The sequence below is a fragment of the Lycium ferocissimum genome, chromosome 7, assembly GCF_029784015.1.
Source record: "Lycium ferocissimum isolate CSIRO_LF1 chromosome 7, AGI_CSIRO_Lferr_CH_V1, whole genome shotgun sequence".
In the NCBI taxonomy this organism is placed as follows: Eukaryota; Viridiplantae; Streptophyta; class Magnoliopsida; order Solanales; family Solanaceae; genus Lycium; species Lycium ferocissimum.
This window is the reverse complement of record NC_081348.1, coordinates 9,881,214-9,904,470: the sequence shown is the minus strand read 5'-3', so window position 1 is coordinate 9,904,470 and position 23,257 is coordinate 9,881,214. Positions and strand designations below refer to the sequence as shown.

Sequence of the window (23,257 nt, the reverse complement as noted above, 5' to 3'; positions counted from 1 at the left end):
ACACGTCTGTATTGATAAGTTTACTAAATCTTATCACATTCACTTAAGGAAATGGATCTATATTTATAGCTTTTATCAAAAGTTATCATTCTTCAGGAATGGAACAGAATCATCTGAACGTGCCTTAAGCATATCAAATTGTGATAGCTTAGAACCTCTTTTAAGTTATTACTACTGTGGAGCAAATCGAGGCATACATATGATGTAGAGAATTTTCATCTAACACATCATCAGTTGTAATCACAACAAGCCTCGTGTAGATATTACCACTCCAGGTAATTATTGGCATATCGCCACATCAAGGCATAGGAAATATTGTCACTTGTGGTGACCATATTTCTTGCAAACTCTCATTTAACCATTAAGGGATATGAAATTAACATCATAATCCCTCTTAACAACATTGTTCTTCAGGAACAACTTTGAGGCATAAATGGTTCTGAACCAAATAGGTTCCCTCAGATCCAATCAAAACGTGTTTGTCGAAGAATGACCATCTTCAGGTAGTCATATCTATCTTTCAAATTATTCCACAACATAAGAGGATCTTTAACAGTGAGATATTCCAATTTCAAGCCCTCATCAAGGGGCGGAGGAATATCATTGCTTTGGCATGGTCTTGATTTGATGCCTGATTTTTATCTTTGATGGTGTCTGCCAGACCCATTATATCAAGATAAATTTCAGCATCAAGCCCTCAAGACGAGCTTTTGCCCAATATATATATCCAGGGCAACAAATTCACATTTACTACTTTATGAGCAAATCGAGGCATGCATATAATGTAGTAATTTTTCTCTAACATATCTTTCAGAATATACCTGATTTCATAGCAATGAATGCTTTAGGAGCTAATATGAAGCACAGTGAAATATCCAATTCATAAAATTACAGTAGAATAAATTCCACATATTAATAGACAGTAATCAAAATCGCATAAACTATATTTTTGATGCCTTATTACATATTGCTCTTCAGGAGCAATTAATGCCTTCTCCGTAGGTTTGTAACCTTTTAAAAATAAGTGCTCAAGTCATCACTTACCTTAACTCCTCTCTGGAGTAGTATATTAATAGGAGAAAATCCATGATACAAGATTATTAGCTATATAAAATAGCGAATTTAAGATCTTAGCCAAATCCTCTGCCAGAGGATCTCTCGTCTTTAGAACATTAAAAAAAATGCTTATCACATAAGATGAGATAATTCTGGTTACAGGAAATGATCATAAATTATTTCCCTTATTCTTCTCTAATTAAATAGTGCATACCATACCTCGTGCATACTGTTTTTGTCCATTGAGTAATCGTAGTACTTAGAATTGACATATGCTAAGCCTCTTATTTCTTCAAAGATGCAAAGGCTTGCTTTCCTTTCGGACCTTTTGCGTGTCGGCATCATCTATATTATCCTGCAGTACTGTGGCTTCAAAGAATCACTCTATTCGAAGAGGATCAGTGCCGTAAAAGATAAGCTCAATTAGTTAGAATCTTGTGCTGATAACGTATTATAATAATATTGAAAGTACACGATAACAAAAAATATAGCCAAAAAGATTGGAGGAGAAAGAGAGATTTTATTGCTCTTTCAATTGATATACAAATGAACTGAATTGACTTCCTATTTATAGAAGAAAAGAAGCAGCTGCGAGGCTTTTTAGGAAGCTGCTGACAAGCTGCCTGCTTGAGCTACTTGCAATCTACCTGCTTTCTACTCGGCAAGTGCATGGCTTGATTGCAAGCCGGAGGAAGCTACGCAGGAGGTTTTCGAGAGGCTTGCACCTCGCTTTAATGACTACTTGCAAGCTGCCTGCTTAATTGCAAGTTTATCCAATTGCAAGCTTATCCAGGAAAATGTGTATTTGAATGGACATCCATAATATGATGTATATATAACATTTTTGGCTTTATCTCTCAAATCTCTGCATTTTGATAGATTTCGTATAAGATTATTTTTTAGACCTGAACAGTGTTTTTAGGTTTGTCAAACTTTCAGGAAATTGTGGTAGGAACTTTTAATCTTGTTTTGCTTTTGCTTTTAATTAGACTAGTTTCGGCGTACTTGCGTTGTACGTTTCAATAAACTAAAAATTCTATACGAAAAGAGCAAATTATGTAAAATAGAAATAGACATTAAAATAGATGCAACATTCACTTAAATGACAAAATAATGTTTTTACATCGACTCAGTTGTTGAATTACGTGTAATAAGGGTATAGATTTTTCCTTCTTTTTGTTTTCAACATGTAATGATACCTACCTGAGAAAATCATTTTTATTTTTAAACATCAAGAAATGAGTTTTCATTTTATATTTAAACCTTTGTTTTTATTTTTTAGGTTAATTATAATACTTTTAAGAATTGATATTTACGTTATTTTATTTTAAAATATTTCACAATATAAATTAGATACCCTTGCATTTAATACACCTTCTCGTACTCTCTTTTTCCTATTGTCAAACGAAATTAGATGAATATTACTCATACTAATAACAAATATTTCAATAATTCAGAAAAAATAAAACTTTTGATAAATATCAATGTTGAAACAAAAAAAACGTGTGTTTCAATTCTAGTCCTTTTTTCAAGGTAAACATTTATTCATTAATATTTTCTTTATTGGATATGTAGGAGATTAGGAGAACTAATATGGAAGGTTTTATATTTATATTACATAACATAAAAAGGAAATAATTTATATAAGGAAAAATCCTAATCGATTTCAAATTCTTAAATATTAGAATCTCCTACATAGTTTAAATAAGGACAAATTTAATAACCAAAATTTTAGTTGATTTTAAAGTCCTAAAATGTTGTAAAATAATTGATTGACAATAGTGTGAAATAAGTGGACGTGCTAAGAAAAGATTTAATAACCAAAATTTTAGTTAGCAAGTATTTTGATGAGATGGTTCTTCACTTAAATGGCGAAGTGTTGGTAGAAGACGCACACATTAGACGGAGATGGCAAACGTACTTCCATAAGCTCTTGAACGAAGAAGGGGACAGGGATATCGTGTTGGGGGAGTTAGAGCATTCCGAGAGTCGTAGAGATTTTTGGTACTGTAGGCGCATAAAGGCGGCAGAGGTTAAGGAGGCTATCCGTAAGATGAGAAAGGGAAGAGCGACCGGGCCAGATGAGATCCCGGTAAACTTTTGGAAGAGCGCAGGGGAGGTAGGTATGGCGTGGCTGACTTTGTTGTTTGATGTCATTTTAGGATGGCTAAGATTCCAGAGGATTGGAGGTGGAGTAAAATGGTCCCGTTGTACAAGAACAAGGGTGATATTCAAAGTTGCAATAATTATAGGGGTATCAAGTTACTAAGCCACACTATGAAAGTGTGAGAGCGGTGATCGAGACGAGGATGGGGAGGGATGTGTTGGTATCCGAAAACCAGTTTGGATTCATGTCAGGGCGCTTGACTACAGAAGCTATTCATCATGTCAGGAGATTGGTGGTGCAGTATAGGTACAAAAAGAGAGACTTACACATGGTGTTCATTGACCTGGAGAAGGCTTATGATAAAGAAAGTTGAGTTTGCGATAAGAAAGTGTCGAGGATTAGGATAGTAGGTCGAGGCTAAAAGGTAAGTTCTACAAAGTGGTGGTAAGACCAGCATTGTTGTATGGGGGCGAGAATCTTCCCGCCGGTCAAGAGCGTCCATGTTCAGAAGATGAAGGTATCGGAAATGCGAATGCTTAGATGGATGTGTGGTCATACTAGGAAAGATATTATTAGGAATGAAGATATACGGGACAAGGTCAGAGTGGCCTCCGTGGCGGACAAGATGAGAAAAGCGAGATTGAGGTGGTTCGGACATGTGAGGAGGACGTGTGAGGATGCGCCAATTAGGAGGTATGAGAGATTGGTGGTCGCAGGAGTTAGGAGAGGTAGAGGTAGGCTGAAAAAGAATTGGGGGGGAGATGATTAGACAGGATATGGCACAACTTCAGCTGACTGAGGACATGACCTTAGATAGGAAGATTTGGAGGTCGAGGATTAGGATAGTAGGTAGTTGAGTTTTGTAGCGATGTGTGAGAGAGAGAGGTGGGGGGCTAGCTTTTCCATTTCCTTTTCTCCTTGCCTTTGCCTTAGTAGTATTATTTTGGTATCGTGTAGATCTTTCACCTTATGCATTTATTATTATGTGTTGCTATAAGAGTCGGGTCACTTTTGGGCCTAATTTATGATTAATGGGTTCTGTTTTGTCTGTCACGAATTGGGTTTGCTATGCAAAGCCCAATTCCCTTAAAATAGTCTGATAGTATGGTCCATGTAGGTATATTTCTATGGGCCTCAATAATTATATAGGAGTCCACGTGTCACGTGATTAGAGGTTCTGTTATGTCCTTGTTAGGGTCGTTTTCTTTATATGCCAGCAGGATGTATGAAGAAGTTGTTGAGTATTTTGCAATGCAATTTTAATTATCTAATTTCCCTTTGATTTTACTATTTTATTGGGCTAGGTTTAGTTCAATCGTTACATTTGGTATCCAGAGCCTTGTTCCTGGCAACAATGGTTGATAAACAACGGGCTGCTCCGGCAGATGACGGTTTAAAGAAGCTTGAATCACTGCTTCAAACTTTTGTAGAATCAACAACACAAAAATTTGATCAAATGGATGCAAGGCAAGTGGGGTTTGAAACACAAATGAAGGAATTCGTGGATTCTTCAAAAAGAATAGAAGAGATGGTGTGGCAACTTAAAGCGGCTGGAAGCCATGGCCTCTCAACCCCGACGAACTCTCCGGCACCGGCTGGATCTGGGGGTGTTCAAATCGATTTGGGTCAGTCCTCTGTAGCAGGTAACTACCGATTAAATAGCTCCACTCCCCACTCGACCAATCCCCCGATATCACGAGGACCAGCTCCTCTTTCCACCCCTTTTTCATATCCTTTGAGCACCATTTTTCCTTCTAACCAAAACCAAACCGCAACATTACCACTAAACCCTTCTGCTGTAGCTTTCACTCCCCCTATTACCACGCCTTATCACTCACAAGGACTACCAAATATGCCCTCCATGCAAAACCCATATTACCCTTCTTCAAACTCTTCTACCTATTTTACATCTATGGGCCCAAGATTTCAACCCAATCCTTTTTCTCAACCCCAAACTCACCCTTACTCCCACACTCCAATAGTCCCCTTTGGGTCTTTTACCCAACAGCCTCATAACCGTACTACGACAACAGGACTGGAATGGTATGGGTCGCATTTAAACCAGTGGAAGCTTCCATGGCTAAGTTAGAATTTCCTAAATTTAGCAATGAAAACCCCCGTAACTGGATACGTCATTGTAATAAGTTTTTCGAATTATACCAAATTCCAGAAGAAATGAAAATGATTTATGTGGCAATTAAAGGATTACGTGGATAATTGGTTTGATAGCTATGTGTTGGATAGAGGGGGACGTGTGGCTTGGGCCAGCTTTTGTGTGGACGTTTGTCAACGATTTGGGAATTACAGGCCTGTTGGTGTTACGTCAAATTTTAATAGGATATCTCAAACAACGGATGTGGAGAGTTACCAAAGGCAATTTGAGGAATTGAGATGCTTAATTTCCTTAAATAACCCCTCGTTGACAGAAAATTATTTTATAGAATGTTTCATTGGTGGCCTTAAACTCGACATACTACCACTAGTTGAATTTGCAAACCCAAGTTCCTTAATAGAAGCTTACAGTTGTGCAAAAATGCATGAGCAAGCATTCAAGGCCATGTACCAGCAAATGACTTCACAATGGACCCATAGATTCCAAAACAACAACCCCCAAAAGCCCAATACCTACACCAGCCCAGCAAAAAGCCCAAACATAGTTAATGTACGTAACCCAGCCAGTAAGAAAATGTCCATTGAGGAAATGAAAGCCAAAAACCTTTGCTACAAATGCCTTGAAAAATACCACCCCGGTCACCAATGCAAAACCAAGTCAATAAATGCCATGGAAGGGGAGGTCTTCTGTGATGCAGAGGAGGTGTTACCCGAGGAAAATGAGGAAGAAAAAGGAGAAGAGCAAGCACATTGTGAAGTGTCCGTTAATGCAATTTTGGGCCACACAAAGGCTCACTCTCCTGTTAGAATATTGGGCTGGATTAGAAAGAACAAATTCATGGTATTGGTAGATAGTGGGTCAACACATAGTTTTGTGGACCCACAATTGGTAAAGATAACATCAAGCCCAAACGAGAGGTTGCCAAGGCCCATGCGGGTTAAAGTTGCAAATGGGCAGTACGTGTGGACTGAGAGAGTCAGCAAAAAATTCAAATGGAAAATGCAAGAATTGGATTTTGAATTTGACCTTAAGTTGCTAAAAGTGAGGGGTTGTGATATAGTTTTGGGGATGGACTGGATCGATACCGTTGCTCCAATTGTATTTCACACGAAACCCTTAAGCATTACATTCATTAAGGATTCTAGTGTGGTGCATCTGTTGGGCCACGAGGAGAAGGGCCCAATTAATGATATGGATGCAAGGAAGATTAACAGGTTGTTATTCACAGGCCAATGCAATTACGTGGCCCATCTACTATTGCTTATTAAGGAGGATAAGCCTGAAATAGTGCCTAAAGAGGTGCTGGGCATATTGGACCAATTCAGTGGCATATTCAAAGAGCCCAAGGGACTGCCACCAGCCCGACCCAATGACCATGCAATTGATCTGTTACCTGGGGCCAAGCCCGTTAACTTAAGGCCTTATAGGTACTCATTTGAACAAAAAAATACCATTGAGTCCATTGTGGCAGAAATGCTTAAAACAAAAATGGTGACCACGAGTGTATCCCCCTACGCCTCTCCAGTCTTGTTAGTTAAGAAGAAGGACTCCACGTGGAGAATGTGCGTGGACTATCGGAAGCTTAATGAGATCACGGTGAAGAACAAATACCCAATACCCGTGGTTGAGGACCTCTTGGACGAGCTGTTTGGGGCCAATTATTTCTCGAAATTGGACCTACGTTCGGGTTACCATCAAATTCGAATGAAGGAGGGAGATGAGCACAAGATAGCTTTCCGTACCCACCATGGGCTATGGGAATTTAGGGTGATGCCGTTTGGGCTAACAAACGCCCCTGCCACATTTCAGGCTTTGATGCACCAAATATTCGGCCCATTCCTCAGAAAATTCGTATTAGTCTTTTTTGATGACATTTTGATTTATAGAACTACTTTACATGACCATATGAAACACTTGCAAGTAGTGTTTAATCTCCTAAAAGCCCACCAGCTGTTTGCAAAGAAATCAAAGTGCAGTTTTGCTCAGCCACAAATTGAATACTTGGGTCATATCATTTCAAGCCATGGTGTGAGCACGGATAATGCAAAAGTGGAAGCTATGTTAAGTTGGGCTACTCCTAGAACCATCAAAGAGCTACGAGGGTTCTTAGGTTTGACGGGTTACTACCGAAGGTTCATTAAAGGGTTCGCTTCAATTAGTAAACCTTTAACCAACTTGTTAAAAAAAGGGGCGTTCAGTTGGAATGATGAGGCTTCTATGGCATTTGAGGAGCTCAAACAAGCCATGGTTCAAGATCCGGTATTAGCATTGCCTAATTTTACATTACCATTTGTGGTTGAAGTCGATGCAAGTGGGAGGGGCATTGGGGCAGTCTTAACCCAAGGGGGTCGGCCCATTGCTTTCATTAGCCAGTCACTAAGCCCAAAACATTTGGGGCTTTCAACATATGAAAAAGAGTTGATTGCATTACTTTATGCAGTGGAGAAGTGGCGCCATTACTTGCAACCTAATCATTTTGTAATTAAGACCGACCATTTTAGCCTCAAGTTTCTAAAAGATCAACGAATTACAACGTCATTACAACATAAAGGGGTAACAAAGCTATTGGGCCTTAGTTACGAAATTCAATTCTGTAAGGGTGTCAAAAATGTCATGGCTGATGCCTTGTCACGGAAATTTGATGATGCTGATTGCAATAGTGTCACGGCTGTGCAGCCCAATTGGGTCCTAGAAATAATTGCTAGCTATGATGGGGACCAACAAGCCCAAGACCTCATTGCTCAGTTAGTCATTGATCCAAACTCAGTCCCAGGGGTAAGATTACAACAAGGGGTCCTTCGTCATCAAGGACTAGTGTGGGTCGGTAGTAGTGGACAGATTCGACAGAAATTGATTTCGGAGTTGCATTCGACTCCATGGGGAGGTCATTCAGGGATACTAGCTACTCAACACAGAATTAAAAACATATTCTACTGGCCTAGCTTATTACAAGATGTAAAGCAACAGATCAGAGAATGTGAAATACGCAACGCAGGGATGAGAATGTATCTTATCTGTACTACGTTTTGCCAATTCCAAAAAGGGCCTGGGAGCATGTAGCCATGGACTTCATCAGTGGCCTGCCCAAATCCAACGGTAAAGACTCAATCTTGGTAGTCATAGATAGATTCACTAAATTCTCCCACTTTTTTGCTTTAACCCACCCCTACACAAATTCCTCAAATCCGATCTTCTGATCACATATGCAAATTACATGGCCTACCCAGTTCCATCGTTTCTGACCGTGATCCCATTTTTGTTAGCAACTTTTGGAAAGAGTTATTTAAAGGATTAAAAGTGACTCTCAAGCCTAGTTCTTCCTACCACCCCCAAACCGACGGCCAATCAGAAAGATTAAATCGTTGCTTAGAAACTTACCTCCGTTGTATGACCGGACACAAACCATCGGATTGGAGCAAGTGGTTATCTCAGGCGGAGTTCTGGTACAACTCCAATTTTCACAGTTCCTTGGGCATGTCCCCTTTTTTTATGGTTATGACCCGGCCACAACCATTTGATTTGGTGGCACGGACGAGCTTGATTCGACCGGTGTTACTAAACGTCAATTGATGGATCGAGTGTTGAAGGACAACCTAATCAAAGCCCAAAGTAGGATGAAACATTATGCCGACAACAAAAGAAGTGAAAGAGTGTTTGAGATTGGTGACTGGGTATTTCTCAAATTACAACCTTACACACCGTTAAGTAATCTTCCGGAATTTGAAGTTGTGTTCTTTGGTCCCTATGAAGTTGTGCGGAAATTGGGACCAGTGGCATACGAACTAAAATTACCAGTGGGATCCAAAATTCACCCCATTTTCCACGTTTCCCAACTCAAGAAGAAGGTTGGGGACCAAATCTTAGTGTCACAAGACCCGCCATACTGTGCAAATGATGGGCGGATATTGACAGAGCCCATGGCAGTGATCGACAAAAGGGTGATACGAAAGCGTAACCGTGATGCTGAGCAATGGTTGGTGCAGTGGGCAAATCTTTCACCGGAGGAAGCAACTTGGGAAGACCCGAGTTTTCTCCGATCACAATTCCCAAATTTTGAAACTTGATTTTTTCATTTTTTATCAAGGTTCTTTAAGGGTGGTGGAGTGTAAGAGTCGGGTCACTTTTGGGCCTAATTTATGATTAATGGGTTGTGTCGAATTGGGTTTTTGCTATGCAAAGCCCAATTCCTTAAATAAGTAATAGTATGGTCCATGTAGGTATATTTCTATGGGCCTCAATAATTATATAGGAGTCCACGTGTCACGTGATTAGAGGTTCTGTTATGTCCTTGTTAGGGTCGTTTTCTTTATATGCCAGCAGGATGTACGAAGAAGTTGTTGAGTATTTTGCAATGCAATTTTAATTATCTAATTTCCCTTTGATTTTACTGTTTTATTGGGCTAGGTTTAGCTCAATCGTTACAGTTGCTCCATTTGTTTGGTATCTTAATATATTGCTATCTTATTTCTCTTGCAATCCTGCATTGACTTTGTTTCTTTTGAGCCGAGGGTCTATCGAAAACAACCTCTCTACCCCATAAAGGTTGAGGTAAGACGTACATCTTACCTCCCTGCCTACTTGTGGGATTACACCGTTGTTCTTCACTTAAACAACTAATGTTGTCTTGTACTTCAAAAGTTGAATAGAAAAAAGATAAAACATCCATGATAACAATGTCTTACCCTGCACATTACAACTTACTTTTAATAAATTATTAGAAATTTGAAACCTTACCCAAAAAAGGTATTGAGACAGACAAAGGTAATGAGGAAATTTTATAGCTTACTATGTTTTAGGTTGCACTTCTTGAACATGCTGATTTGAGGTGAACTTAAGCTAATGAAAAATTTGCTTCGGCTAAAAGTTCATGCACTATGGTTTTCCGTTGATACACCTCCATTCCCGTTGAAACTTTCATCCTCCTAAAAAAAAAAGGAACAAAAGGATTAGAGTATTCTTGAATTGCATATACCTAGGCTGATGCCTTCATATTACGGGAAGGTTTCTTATATAGATTTAGAAGTGGTGCAAAAGAGGTAAAGAGCATTGAAGAGGATGAATAATTGTAGTTGAAAAAAAAAATATATAGAAGAAGTAATATCATCACTATTTACGTGTTGCATAAAATCTCCGTATAAGGATATTCTTCTTTTATTAGTTGCACGAAAAGGTTAGAAATTTTAGGGAAGGTCATAAGACATACTAGAGAGAAAAGGTACAAATGGTTAGCTTTTTTTTTTGGTACACGGTACAAATTGTTAGCTGCATAAGCATTTAACCTACTAAATATTACTTTAGTTTATTAGAAATATATATTGTTTATCGGGAAAACGGTTAAGTTGAATTTGTGTTCGTGGTCAAGGACACGTGGATCAAAATGATCAGTAAATCAATACAATGTGCAAGTAAGTCGAATATGAACGAAATAAAGCAAAACTAAAGTTAAGAATAAAAAATGAGTGTATTCTTGCAAGTTCCTCCGGCCAAGCTTGTGACTAAACACTTAGTAAAATAATAAAGAACTTAAGAAGCAATTGTGTATTAAGTGGAGTGTATTCCTCTTGAATTTCATGTGTCTACAATGGGAATGATAATCTCTATTTATACTAGGAGCAAAAGCATATTCCATGTATGATGCCCAATATATAACTTTATACATCTAGTATTAATTGTGTAATAATAATGAGCAATAAAGAGGACCATTAAGCCTAATAACACTGGTAATAAGTGTTTCCTGTGAAATAAACTGCAAACCTCGTGGAATATTGCTAGTAACTAGAGTTAAAATGGAGAGAGACTGAAAAAGTGATCGAGTAAGGAAAAACTATAAGGTCTTTTATGTTTTTCTAAATTTGTTGTGTTAACGCATTCAGTGGAAAATGCTTGACCATTGTTTGAGCAAAAGGTGTCGTCTTTCTACACAACATTTCATGGTTTCTCTACTTTGTTACTTAGAATTAGCTGTTTCAACCATTTGCAGTTGAGGACCTAAAATTGAATGCTGTTGAGAGTTTACAAGGAGTTCCTTATCTAGCAGTTGGCAAACATCTTTATGGGCCTGCTACAGGTACTTCTTTTCTTTCTGCTTGCCGAAGAAGAACATAGTGTGTTTACCAGCGCATTCAGTTCTTCTTCAGGCCACTATTACTTTACAAGCTAATACAGTAAGCAATTTGATGCAGATATGACTTTAAGATGTTGCATCAGCAAACAATGCGATCAACATAATAATGCTCCTTCTGAATCAACTTGCTACCTAATTGGCCTAGCTATAGCTACTTGCTGCCATCATCTTTGTCAGTTGAAGCATTACATAAGTATTCCACCTTCTGCTACTCTCCTCTCATTGCTACTTGCTATTGCACATATCAGTTTTTGCCAATATTTAAGTTTCTGTTCAAAAAATGCTCTTTCATTATCATTACTACACTTGCTGAAATTCATGAATGATGCATAACTCAGATAAGCGATATATGTTGGATTTGGGAATCGGTAAAGATGATTTCAATGCCATGACATGGTTTACCAGCTGGGCCGTTGATGCAGAACATGGTTCAGATCTTTGTGGCACTGATTGGTCTTTTGATCTACAGATCAGGTATGATCTTTCTATCTTTATTATTAGGAAGTATAATCTTTTTATCTCAGGGTTAGGCGCCGATGAGCACATTGAAAAAATAGGTTCTTCACTAGTTCAATGTGTTCATCAGCTCCTGGCCTTGAGATGTGGGTCATCCAAGGCACATTAGCATGGCGTACTCCTGTTCGAAATGCCACATTTTCTCTTTTCTTGCTCCTGAAATGATTGTCTGTTATGGTTCACAGGAAAAACAAGCATGGAGAATCGGATCTAAATACATATGAAGTCAAAGACCTGGTGAAGAATATGAAGGCTGTGGATAGAGCCGTTGTAGGATTGATGTGCAAAGATATAATAGATGTTGGGAGGTTCATGTGGCTCAAGGAACATGGACTTGAGTGTGAGCTTCTCAAGTATGTCCCGTCAAATATCTCTCCAGAAAACCGTTTGTTGGTTGCTAGGCAGAAAAGTTGAGTGTTAAAGTGCTGCTGTACACCATATTTGTATCCTCAGATACTTAGTTTTCTGAGACCTGTAGCTCTAATTCACATTTCGATAATTTATTCGGAATATTATCTTCTCTTTTAAGTAAAGGTGTCTTGGAGGGTCACATTGTTTTGATATTTGGTCCCAGTTTAGGCAAAAGATTTTTTTATGTAAGTCCTTTGTTGTTGAGGTTGAGGATCGAAGTCTGTACGTTGGAAACCTGCCTTAGTACAAACAAACAAGGCTAAATGTGAGAGTCCAGTTCATAGTTGTTGAATTCTACTACCTCAATTTCCTCTGTCAAACTAATGAAACGAAGAAATAACATGCCTTAACCATATATGACCCAACATGTCGATGGACTCGCAATCATCAACCTTACGTACGCTGTATATCAAACTACGTACTTGGTAATCTTCTCTATGTACACTGTCAGTAAATCAAACTACGTACTTGGTAATCTTCTCCATTGGATCCCTGCTGCTTTTGTTGCCTCACCAACAATATTGAAGATCCCTCAGTTTGGATACGTCCTAATAACCTGAATTAATACTTGGAAGATGGAATTGTAGGTTGTGTTGGTTAAACAATTATAATGGCCAGTTCGTGAAAGAAGACCGGACCACGTTGTACTCTCAGAGAGACCAAGTTGTTCTGGCATTTGCTTTCAACGCCCTACTCCTGACTCTACTGTTTTATTTTTACCTGGTTATGTTGCTTTCAATAGATTATTTTGTTTTTCACTTGTGAGATTAAATTGGGTACGTTATTGTAGTTATTTGCTTTTCAATTCAACAGATCAGGATGTATTATCTCCAACTCCGAGCTCTATTTTTCTTTGCTTCATTTGCAAAAGAATGTAAATTGAGAGCTAGGGAAGTTGAACCGTTCAAGGGAATAAGCCTAACCCCCTTCAACTTACTACAACCTTTGCATCCTTTTCAAGGGCGGCTTACTAGATCGTCATTTTTCTATAACCAGTAACGCATCAATCTTAAGTTAACAACGTTAAGTCTGGGATCCAATAAATTGACATTTGAATTCCCTTAATATATTCAGTTAACAGTATAGACATATCCAGGATCAATAATTTACAGGATGAACAACCATGCATGCCAGACAAGCAATACAGATACCATATACATATTTCAGTCCACAATGTACACTTTCTAAGAGTAACCAAAGGTTTTCTCACTGCTGTAGCACATGTAGAGGAACCCATCTTTATCCTTGGAAGAATCATACACGGTCTCGATCAAGCTTGCTGCAGCAAAAGAAAATCCATATAAGATCAGTGATGGAGCAAATAATACTTGTCATAGTGTAATAACAGGTGCATCAATTGAACAAACTATGGATTACTTGTTTGAGGCAAGGTGTTATTCACAAACACGAACAGAGCTTTCCCAGGAGCCAGATGGAGCCTGCCACTCAGAATGTGGATAAATTGCCCAACAGACATATCACGGGGTACCAGGTATCTGTGGCCGAGAAAGAAAAGAAAATAAGAGGAAAACTATAGGACTATTATACGAGGACCGTATTAGGACTGCATGATCTGGTACAGAAGCACCTGTTATTCAAATGTACAAGTACAACATAGAATCAAACTACAACCCCTCACAATGGGAGGGACCAGTGGGTTTTCCAATCTCTGTTTGTTCATATGTACAAGTACAACATTGAATCAAACTACAACCCCTCCAAGAAACTAAAATCAAATTCCAAAACAGGACCTACAGAGAGGCAGTGAATACAAGGCAAAAGCTTTTATTGAAAAATGAATAAATGTGAAGCCCTAAAATATTATTTAAAGTAGGGGATGGTAGAAGAATATTTTTTGGCAGGATGCCTGGATAGTGGATTCTCCACTAGAAGAGAAGCTCCCAGACTTGTTCGCTGTGTTACACATAGTTGTTAACATAACTCAATGCAGATGAAAGAATGTGTGAGAAGTAAGCTCCAGAAATTGCTGCGCTGCTATGATTAGGATTGTGGAAGGACGACCCATTACAGAATGGGTGGGAAGCAAGCTTCAGAAGAGCTGCTACAATTGGGAGAGTGAGAGGATGACCCAATTTCTGAAACGTGGAAGATGTCTAGACACTGTCAGAGGCTCCAGATTCTTTGATATCGACATTTCAAGGAAATGGTATATTTACTATGAAGTCTCGCTATCGAACGTATCTGTTCCAAGTGGCAATACCTCACAATAGCCAATGAAAATTAGTTGGGAAACCAGAGCTCCCTATAAAGTAAGGAAATTTTATTAGAGGTACCAACAGGGTAAGGAATGTCCACTTTTTATTCAGATTCCTACTCCCAGAAACTGGATTTCTCTACAAGGTTGCATTCTACAGTTGGGCTATAGTTATTGAAGCATGTCTTATTCAAGAATACATACAATGAAGAATGCAGATTTGCAGTAGATGATGCACGTATGAAGGACATCATAAATGATAACCACTCTTTCTGCATTAGATAGGAAGGTTTGGAGGTCGAGGATTTGGGTAGAAGGTTAGTAGGTACCCGAGTGTTGTAGCACCTTTATGTGGGAAAGACAGGGGGCTAGTCTTCTATTCTCCTTATTTAGTAATATTATCTAATATTCGCATTGTATCTTATTCTTCTTTTGCTACTATCTGTTACTTCATGTGCTTTGTTTATCTTACTTTTTGCCGTCGTCTATTTCCTTTCTACTCTGCTTTTATTACACTTCTATTGAGCCGAGGGTCTATCGGAAACAGCCTCTCTACCCCACAAAGGTAGGGGTAAGGTTTGCGTACATCCTACTCTCCCTAGACCCCACTTGTGGAATTACACTGGGTATGTTGTTGTTGTTGTTTTACTCTTTCTGCATTACTGGATTGTGACAACTGTTGAATTTTGTCGCCACATTTTTGGGCGAAAATGGTAACATCACAGACTGGCAAAGAAACTCCTTTGGTGCTGGACGATTGTAAGATGAAAAAGGATATACAGAAAATTTGGAGAACCATTCGACCACGTATTTGTAGGTAGCATGAGGGAAAGGAACCATCATGCTTCAGCGGAAAAGCAACATCTGTTTGCATTATGAAAGATAGATTTCTTAGCTTGCTAGCTTTCACGTGTAATCAACAAAATGTTAATGAAGAAGATACTATGATAGATTTCATTAGTTCGATCCAATAATAGATTTCATAACCGGAAATACACCCAATTTCTACTGTCCAGCGCTATCTTAGTGCTAGCTTGCTACTAGTCAACCCAAAGGAAAGAAGAAATAGAAGAAAAATTGTTAAAAGATTGGATGAGTCAAAGAAGGATGAACGATTAATTGCACGAGTCTTCAGTCAATGCTAGGTAGTAATCTGGTTAAAATAAGCTTCATCGAATGCTAAAAGATGTAAGATACCCATCCCAATTCAATCATCATAGTTTTCATCATGAGGAACAAATTTACCAATTTTTCGAGTTTCATTAAACATCCCTTAATTTACCACCTAAATAAAATTTGAAAATTTTGGAAACTGCATAAAATAAATGATTTTTTTTTTTGGAAACTGCATGAATATTACTACCCCAGCTTGCTTGGGATTGAGATGCGATATTTGTTGTTTGTTGTTGTAGTAATGCTACAAGTTGTAAAGTTCCTCATTTCAAGATATAAAACCAACACTTGACCAAAAAATTAAGACAAGGTTCGCTATATTTTTAAATTTTCCAAAATAAAGAATTGACAACATTTTTGTGATGGAATAAAAAGGTACTAAAAAGATTATTTTTTTTTTATCAAGTAAAAGGTAGTAAAAAGAATATCTTAGAACTAAAGCAAGAAGTCGTAAAAGGAAAAACAAAATACTGAAGGGAAGTGAACCTAACCAGAACTTGAAATAAATACTCAAAAAGAGACGAACCAAAGTTTTTGGTTAACGTAGAGCAGCATATTTAATTTTTTAAACAAGACAAAAAGGGAAGCCGCAACAAGAATGTGGCTGATATAAAAAACAGAACAATCAAAAGAGATTTTTTAAAATCCAAGTTTAGTTTAACAACCAAGAAAGAATTAGTGCATATTTTAACTATCTGTCCAAACCGGTCCAATTTTCATAACAAGCAGAAAAAAGAATTCAATCCAGAAATGACTGACTACCACAAAAGCTAGGAACAATTAGAGGAACATAGTTTTATTAAAGCAATAAAAATCTCCTTTAACAAATGTGGGACATTCAGGGATCTTGCCTTAGAATCTATGTGAAATCACAACTGCACACGCGTGCAACTAGCAGTTCAACCAGATTGAAACTTAAGCTCAGTTAGGAGAATACTTCCTCAAGAAGAAAGTAGAGAACAAAAGTGAGAAGATCTACTCTTTAAGAGAGATCTAATCATTTGGAAACAAAAAACAGAAAAAGGAAAAGCAAAAGAGAAAACAAATAAAAAAAAAGTCTACGCATTCTTGTAAAACCCTCTCCTTATATAAAGATATTTCCCTCTTCTAAATTTACAGTTAGATTAAATATTTATATGAAATACTACGCGCATCCAAACCTAGGGAACTGAGACTCTGAGAGAGAGATTCACATTTGCTGAATCTGCCGTCTACAAGCATTAGATATTTCTTGGGTAAGAAGCTTCAAGAGGGAATTCAGAAACATCACATTTATGAGTAATATAAGAAAGCACATCACTTTAGATTTTTGGCAGGAAACGCGACACCAAGATGATAGTTGCTTACTCCTTCTTTTCCATCTCAGGGAGGTCAGTTTTGGAATATCTTTCAGCCACCACCTGCAAAAACATAAATAAATGCATGAGATGATCATCAACAAATATGCACTATGCATGGAGGACCATCCAATAATAACCAATGATGGTAAGTCGGAACTATTTGTTGTTTGTATGTTTCTTTCTGAAAAACAGAAGGATAGGAAACGTAATAGCAATTGTAAACAACATTCTCAAAAGGTTAATTTTTAAGGAAATCACAAGAGATATTAAAACATTGTCAGGATAGCAGGGAACTAAGGAACATATCGTGCCTTTAAGGAGGAGTTATGGATATCAACATTATTACATGTGATCAACATCAAAAGTCAAATTATGAGTAAATTTAACGCTTTGGGGAAACTTTAGCGGCTAAAAGTTGGAGATAGTGAGGATTAGGCGCTAGTTGTTGCAAAGAAGCAAAGTAAATTGAACCAGGAATTCAGATACTAGAGACTAGAATACCAATATACAATTTTGGTATAATGAAACTATAAAAGGACATAGATGACTTGAGAAAAGAAATCATGCGCGTTTAAGTCTTTTCAGCTAAATAGAGTTTTTAACTTTAAACCCAGCGATCATCTATCCAACTAAATAGTGCTTAACTTAAACCTAATGATAATCTAACAAATTTCAAATTAGAACATAAGCAGAATAAATAAGTACAGAGACACACCGGCACTCGATCGGGATATTTGGCGATTATATCCTGTGATTCTGCGACTCTTTCATCTGCAGTGATGGAAAAGGAAAGAAATCAGTTGATATAATATAAGTAAAGAAAAAGGGGATTTTGATAAAGGATGGGGCAGAGTACCATATGAAAATTCATCTTTGAAGGTCTTCCCCATTTCTCTGCTTCACGATCCAGCCGACAATGGATGATTTCCGTACTTTAAAAGATAAGAAGAAAACGTGAAAAACACGGCAACAAATACTATTAGAACGAGTTAATAAGACAGAGCAACAACAAGCGGGGATAGCTCAGTTGGGAGAGCGTCAGACTGAAGATCTGAAGGTCACGTGTTCGATCCACGTTCACCGCATTTTTTGCCTCGTCTTAACAATTCATTTGATGATTTGATCTCTCTTTTACAATAATTGTGAAAGTTCTCTAAACAATTTTTGGCTTTATCTGTCAGGTCTCTGCATTTTGAGAGATTTCGTATAAGTTTTTTTTTTTTAGACCCGATCAATGTTTTTAGGTTTGTCAAACTTTCAAGAAATTTGGTAGGAGTTTTTAACCTTGTTTTGCTTTTGCATTTAATTAGATAAATAATTCTTGTCCAACTTCAAGTAGAGTTCGAGAATTTTTTGGCTTTGAAGCCACTCCCTTAGTTTAATATGCAATAGGGCCACTCATTTTCTTTTCCTTTTATTTTTTCATTTTATGGTTAAGGTTAGTGGTCCTGACGTCAATTTATAATTTTAAAAACTTTGGAGTTTACAACTTATATACTTAAGTCCCTTTTCACTTATTATTAAAATATACAAAAGCCCCTTCTCTCTCCTCACTTCTTCCCAACTCCCGCTCTAAAAAAATTGAAGTTTCCATCAGAATTCTCCCTCTCCCCCAGTCTTGGTAACGTTCCTGCCGTCCATTCCAAGTATTTTCTTTAATTTAGCAGCTCCTCCAAAGCATTTAGAGCTCCATTTTGCCATGAAAGTTGTTATTATTTTACCAACTCGATAGAACCCTAGTGTTCATAAAATTGAGATTTTTTTTTTCAAAATTTTGGAAGTTTCACCTGTTTTTTGCTAGAAATATGTGTTATTTCTATTTTTTTGCTTGTTTCGATCTTTGTTTTTCTGTTTTTGCTTTTTGTAAAGTATGGTCTATTAATAGACTTTTGGTCGATTATTCTTGTTTTTTTGTCGTGGCTGATCAACGTCACTGTATTGTTTGTATATAGATTATAAAAAATGATTAGAACTAGAGGAAGAGGAGGGCACATAATTCAAACCCGCTCTAGGGCCACATCTGACGATAGAAAAAAAAGCAAGGTAGAGAAGTTAGCCGAGAAGGTAAAAGAAGAAAAACTGTAGAACCTAAAAATGAAGCGTAACTCGGAGGAGAATAATGATGTGTATAGTGTCGAGGAAGGTGAAAGAGATGATCCCTATGTTTCGAGGGAGTCCGACGGTGATGAAAATGCCGATCCCTTGTCGTTGCCATATTGTGCAAGGACAATTGACGTCGACAAGTATGGTCAGATCAATTGGCTGGATGATTACGAATCGTTTCCAGCAAAAGTTTCGATTAGGAGTAGGTTGACATTGCTTGCTGATTTTAAAACACTGATAAAAGATCATAAACTTAGGAAAATGTTCAGGCATTTCTGTTTTGGTCATTTAAGAAAAATATCATAACACTTCAATAGATTCAATGGAGTATTGGTGCACTATACGGTTCTTCGTCATGTGGTTCATAAGAAGAAGCGCCATATGTGGTTCTTGGTGAATGACAAGCCCGTGTGTTTGGCTTGAATGAGTTTGCTTTCGATCATCGGTCTAAACTGTGGATCATATCCAGCCAAACTAGAGAGGAAAGGGCACTTAAGAAAGGGGCAGCATTCTGCATAAAAGTTTGTCGCGATAGAAAGATTGCTGCAGAAAAGCTATTGGTGGTGATCAGAGGGCCTAGGCTGACCAAAGAGGAAAAGCTCAAATATTGTCTAGTGTGGTTTCTGCATACAATATTGCTTGCCAAAGATGTGTCGAGGGGTATGGATCATAACACGATAAAAATGGCAGACGATTTGGAATTCTTCAGTAGCTATCCTTGGGGAAAGGAATCATCTGAACTCACTTTGGACAACTTAAAGAACAAGATAGACATTCCCAAGCACCACCAAGTGCACGCAGAGAAAAAGGTTGCATCATATGCTCTATGTGGCTTCCACTGGGCATTCATGGTAAATATGATAGACCGCCGGTGCAGTAGAGTATAGACTATGTCTTGTTTATTTTTCACTCAGTTTTTATTTCTGTGATTACAGATCTGGGCATATGAAGCTTTTCCTGCACTTGGAAGGAATGCTGGGAAATCAGAGGAGGTTCCTTTCTCTATTCCTAAGACTCTTAGGTGGCACACGGTTAAAATGGAGCGATTCGGCAAGGAGATCCATTTAAGAGAGCTGGAGTTATCGAGGTATAAATTTGGAGTCTATTATTAATTTTTTAACAAAAAGATAAGCTTAATGTTAATGCTTTCTTTATTTGTAGATGGTACACCCTTATCTCATCCCTACACTGCATGAGTTAGAGCAGGATTACATGCAAAATTTGCTGCTATATGATGATGAAAATAATGACCCAATCATTGATGAGTTGGAGCGTGAACTTGAAGGCGTGACTGTTTTGATTACACCAAAAAATTCCTCGAAGGCTTCTAGTAGGAAGGGGAAGGAGTCCATGGAGCATTTTGATGAGGACTATACTCAAGAGGCCAAGGATAATCATTCGGAAGATCTTGGTGGTAATTCAGCCATAAAAGATAATGTTGATGTTGGGACATCTATGGGTCGTGCTGCACCAAGTGGGTAGGTGGAGCATGAGCAACTGAAGCAGCGTGTGGAAAGAATTGAGGAGTCTTTGAAGGTTCTTGTCACTTATGTTGAGGGAGAAAGAATTAGAAAGAGCGAGAAGGCGAGAAGAAGAAGAAGAAGAAGAAGGAGACTCTCAATGAAGCTGCTGGTGGGGTTGAGATTGATGTTGAACAACCAATTGCTCGACATGTCGATGTGCCAAATGCTCAAGATCTCTCTGTGCCAACTGATCAAGATCTCCTTACTATTGTGTCTACTACTGAAGTTGAGAAGGAGTCTGCTACTGAAGTTGCGAATGAAAAAGATGTCCCTCTGCTGAAGGAGAGAAGGAAAACGAAGTCCCTGCTGCAGAAGTTGAAGTAGAAAAACAAAGTCCCCAATGATGAAGCTGGGAATGAAAAAGAAGTTACTAATGATGAAGCTAATGTTGAGTTTGACGCTGACAAAGCTGTGTCGACTATTGTCGAGGAAATTAATGGCTCCATCAAGGAGTAATTTGATATTTGGGTTGTAACAAACAATTAATTTGTGTGTGGTGGATGATAACAAATAATTTTATTGCTTAGTTTTAACTGTTTTTTACTTTAACAAACAATTTATGACAACTGTGTTGTTGCCTTGTGAATTTGGATGGGCAAATTTTTGTAAGTTGTAATTTATGACAAGGTTGGAGCATTGCAACATTTGTATTTAACTGTGTTGTTGCTCTGTGGATTTGAATGTGCTTTTGTTTATTATAGACTTGAGTTAATGTTTATGATTATCGACTATGAGTATGTATTGAATGTTTATTATAGACTTGATTATTATTATTATTGGAGTCTCCATCTATTATACACATGATCCAAAGAGCTTTAGAATAAGTAATGGTCCTTAATCATCAAATATTTACCTAAAAAGGCTATAATTAAATTAAATTAAATAATAGAAAGACTTGATGATATTTTAACACTATATTAACACTTTATTGCATCATATTAGAGTCCCCATCCATTATGCACATGATTCAAAGATCTTTAGAACAAGCTATGGTCCTTACTCATCAAATATTTGCCTAAAAAGGCTATAATTAAATTAAATTAAATAAATAAAAAAGACTTGTTGCTATTTTAACACTATATTAACACTCTATTACATCATATTAGAGTCCTCATCCATTATACACATGATCCAAAGATCTTTAGAACAAGTAATGATCCTTAATCATCAAATATTTGCCTAAAAAGGCTATAATTAAATAAAATAAAATAAATAAAAAGACTTGATGCTATTTTAACTCTATATTAACACTTGATTATTATAATTATTAGAGTCCTCATCCATTGTACACATGATCCAAAGATCTTTAGAACAAGCAATGGTCCTTAATCATCAAATATTTCCCTAAAAAGGCTATAATTAAATTAAATAAAATAAATAAAAAGACTTGATGCTATTTTAACACTCTATTACATCATATTAGAGTCCCCATCCATTATACACATGATCCAAAGAGCTTTAGAACAACTAATGGTAATCATAACACTACTATCCAATAACTCTGACAATAAGCTAATGTTCTCAAAGCACAACCTTGTTCCAAGGAGGACCATTGCTTGTTCTAAAGATCTTTGGATCATTTGTATAATGGATGGGAACTCTAATATGATGTAATAAAGTGTTAATGTAGTGTTAAAATAGCATCGAGTCTTTCTGTTTATTTTATTTTATTTAATTATACCCCTTTTAAGCAAATATTTGATGATTAAGGACCATTACTTGTTCTAAAGATCCTTGGATCATGCGTATAATGGATGGGGACTCTAATATGATGTAAGAAAGTATTAATATAGTGTTAAAATAGCATTAAGTCTTTTTATTTATTTAATTATAGCCTTTTTAGGCAAATATTTGATGATTAAGGATTATTACTTGTTCTAAAGATCTTTGGATCATGTGTATAATGGATGGGGACTCTAATAATAATAATCAAGTGTTAATATAGTGTTAAAATAGCATCAAGTATTTTTATTTATTTTATTTTATTTAATTATAGCCTTTTTAGGCAAATAGTGGCCTCGTTTATATATCAACTGCAGTAGAGTATAGACAAACTACGGAATCTATAATATACTATACTCGTTGGCTATTATACACTTTTGGTATATTATAGACCTGTCCACAGTCCCTTAGATTTACGCAGTTTGGGGTTTTTTTTTTATTTTTTTATAATTGTTTTTATGAGCTTTACATTCACCAGGCTTCTCATTCCAAAATAGTTCCCTTTATTTACTTGGTCTATAATATACCGATGGTCTATAATAGGCTATAGCTTGTGGTTATTATAGATATTGTATTTGTTTGATTATTAATCAACTTAGCTTGTGGTTATTATAGATATGGTAGTTGTTTGGTTATTAATCGACTCATCAAACAACATTCAATCAACAGTATGTAGAAAATAAAGTAAGAACACAAAGATCATAACATAAACTATTTTCATTAATATGGTGGATTTTTACATAACAAAATAAAACCCCAAAACACCACCCAAAGCTTTTAGCGACGAAAGTCCAAAAACTTCCATCTACCACTTTCATCACTGAAAGCTTATATAAAAATATACTTTAAAACTA

General features: G+C 37.1%; 2 protein-coding genes and 1 non-coding gene across 5 annotated transcripts in view; 2 read left to right on the top strand and 1 right to left on the bottom strand.

Moving 5' to 3' along the window:
• Positions 1-18,028, bottom strand: part of LOC132063298 (autophagy-related protein 8i) — a 31,672-nt gene extending 13,644 nt beyond the window's left edge. The window contains exons 1-5 of one of the 2 annotated variants that reach the window (XM_059455778.1): positions 17,912-18,013; positions 17,771-17,826; positions 17,063-17,115; positions 13,705-13,823; positions 13,363-13,606 (exon numbers count right to left, since the gene is read on the bottom strand). In XM_059455778.1, coding sequence (XP_059311761.1) covers positions 13,512-13,606; positions 13,705-13,823; positions 17,063-17,115; positions 17,771-17,826; positions 17,912-17,945 — 357 coding nt within the window. In that variant the 5' untranslated portion in view covers positions 17,946-18,013 and the 3' untranslated portion in view covers positions 13,363-13,511. Of the gene's footprint in view, positions 1-13,362; positions 13,607-13,704; positions 13,824-17,062; positions 17,116-17,770; positions 17,827-17,911 lie in introns of those variants that run through there. The other variant, XM_059455779.1, reaches the window with a different exon arrangement.
• Positions 10,998-12,663, top strand: LOC132063297 (uncharacterized). 2 transcript variants are annotated; one of them, XM_059455776.1, is made up of 5 exons: positions 10,998-11,089; positions 11,257-11,343; positions 11,459-11,593; positions 11,739-11,874; positions 12,102-12,663. In XM_059455776.1, exons 3-5 carry the CDS (start codon positions 11,461-11,463, stop codon positions 12,328-12,330), a joined length of 498 nt encoding a protein of 165 aa, XP_059311759.1. In that variant the 5' UTR covers positions 10,998-11,089; positions 11,257-11,343; positions 11,459-11,460; the 3' UTR covers positions 12,331-12,663. The 2 variants fall into 2 exon arrangements, with proteins under 2 accessions (XP_059311759.1, XP_059311760.1); XM_059455777.1 differs by lacking the exons at positions 10,998-11,089; positions 11,257-11,343 and having other exon boundaries at positions 11,366-11,593; positions 12,102-12,661.
• A 39-nt stretch (positions 18,029-18,067) lies between the features above and the next one.
• TRNAF-GAA (transfer RNA phenylalanine (anticodon GAA)) lies at positions 18,068-18,140 on the top strand. The gene has a single exon. It is a non-coding gene; the product is annotated as a tRNA-Phe (tRNA).
• The last annotated feature ends 5,117 nt before the right edge of the window (positions 18,141-23,257 follow it).

Coding starts and splice junctions, on each gene's coding strand:
- LOC132063297 (XM_059455776.1), top strand. CDS start 11,461: ATGACTTTAAGATGTTGCATCAGCAAACAATGCGATCAACATAATAAT. Junction 11,594..11,738: donor TCAGTTGAAGCATTACATAA/GTATTCCACCTT, acceptor TGCATAACTCAG/ATAAGCGATATATGTTGGAT. Junction 11,875..12,101: donor TCTTTTGATCTACAGATCAG/GTATGATCTTTC, acceptor TATGGTTCACAG/GAAAAACAAGCATGGAGAAT.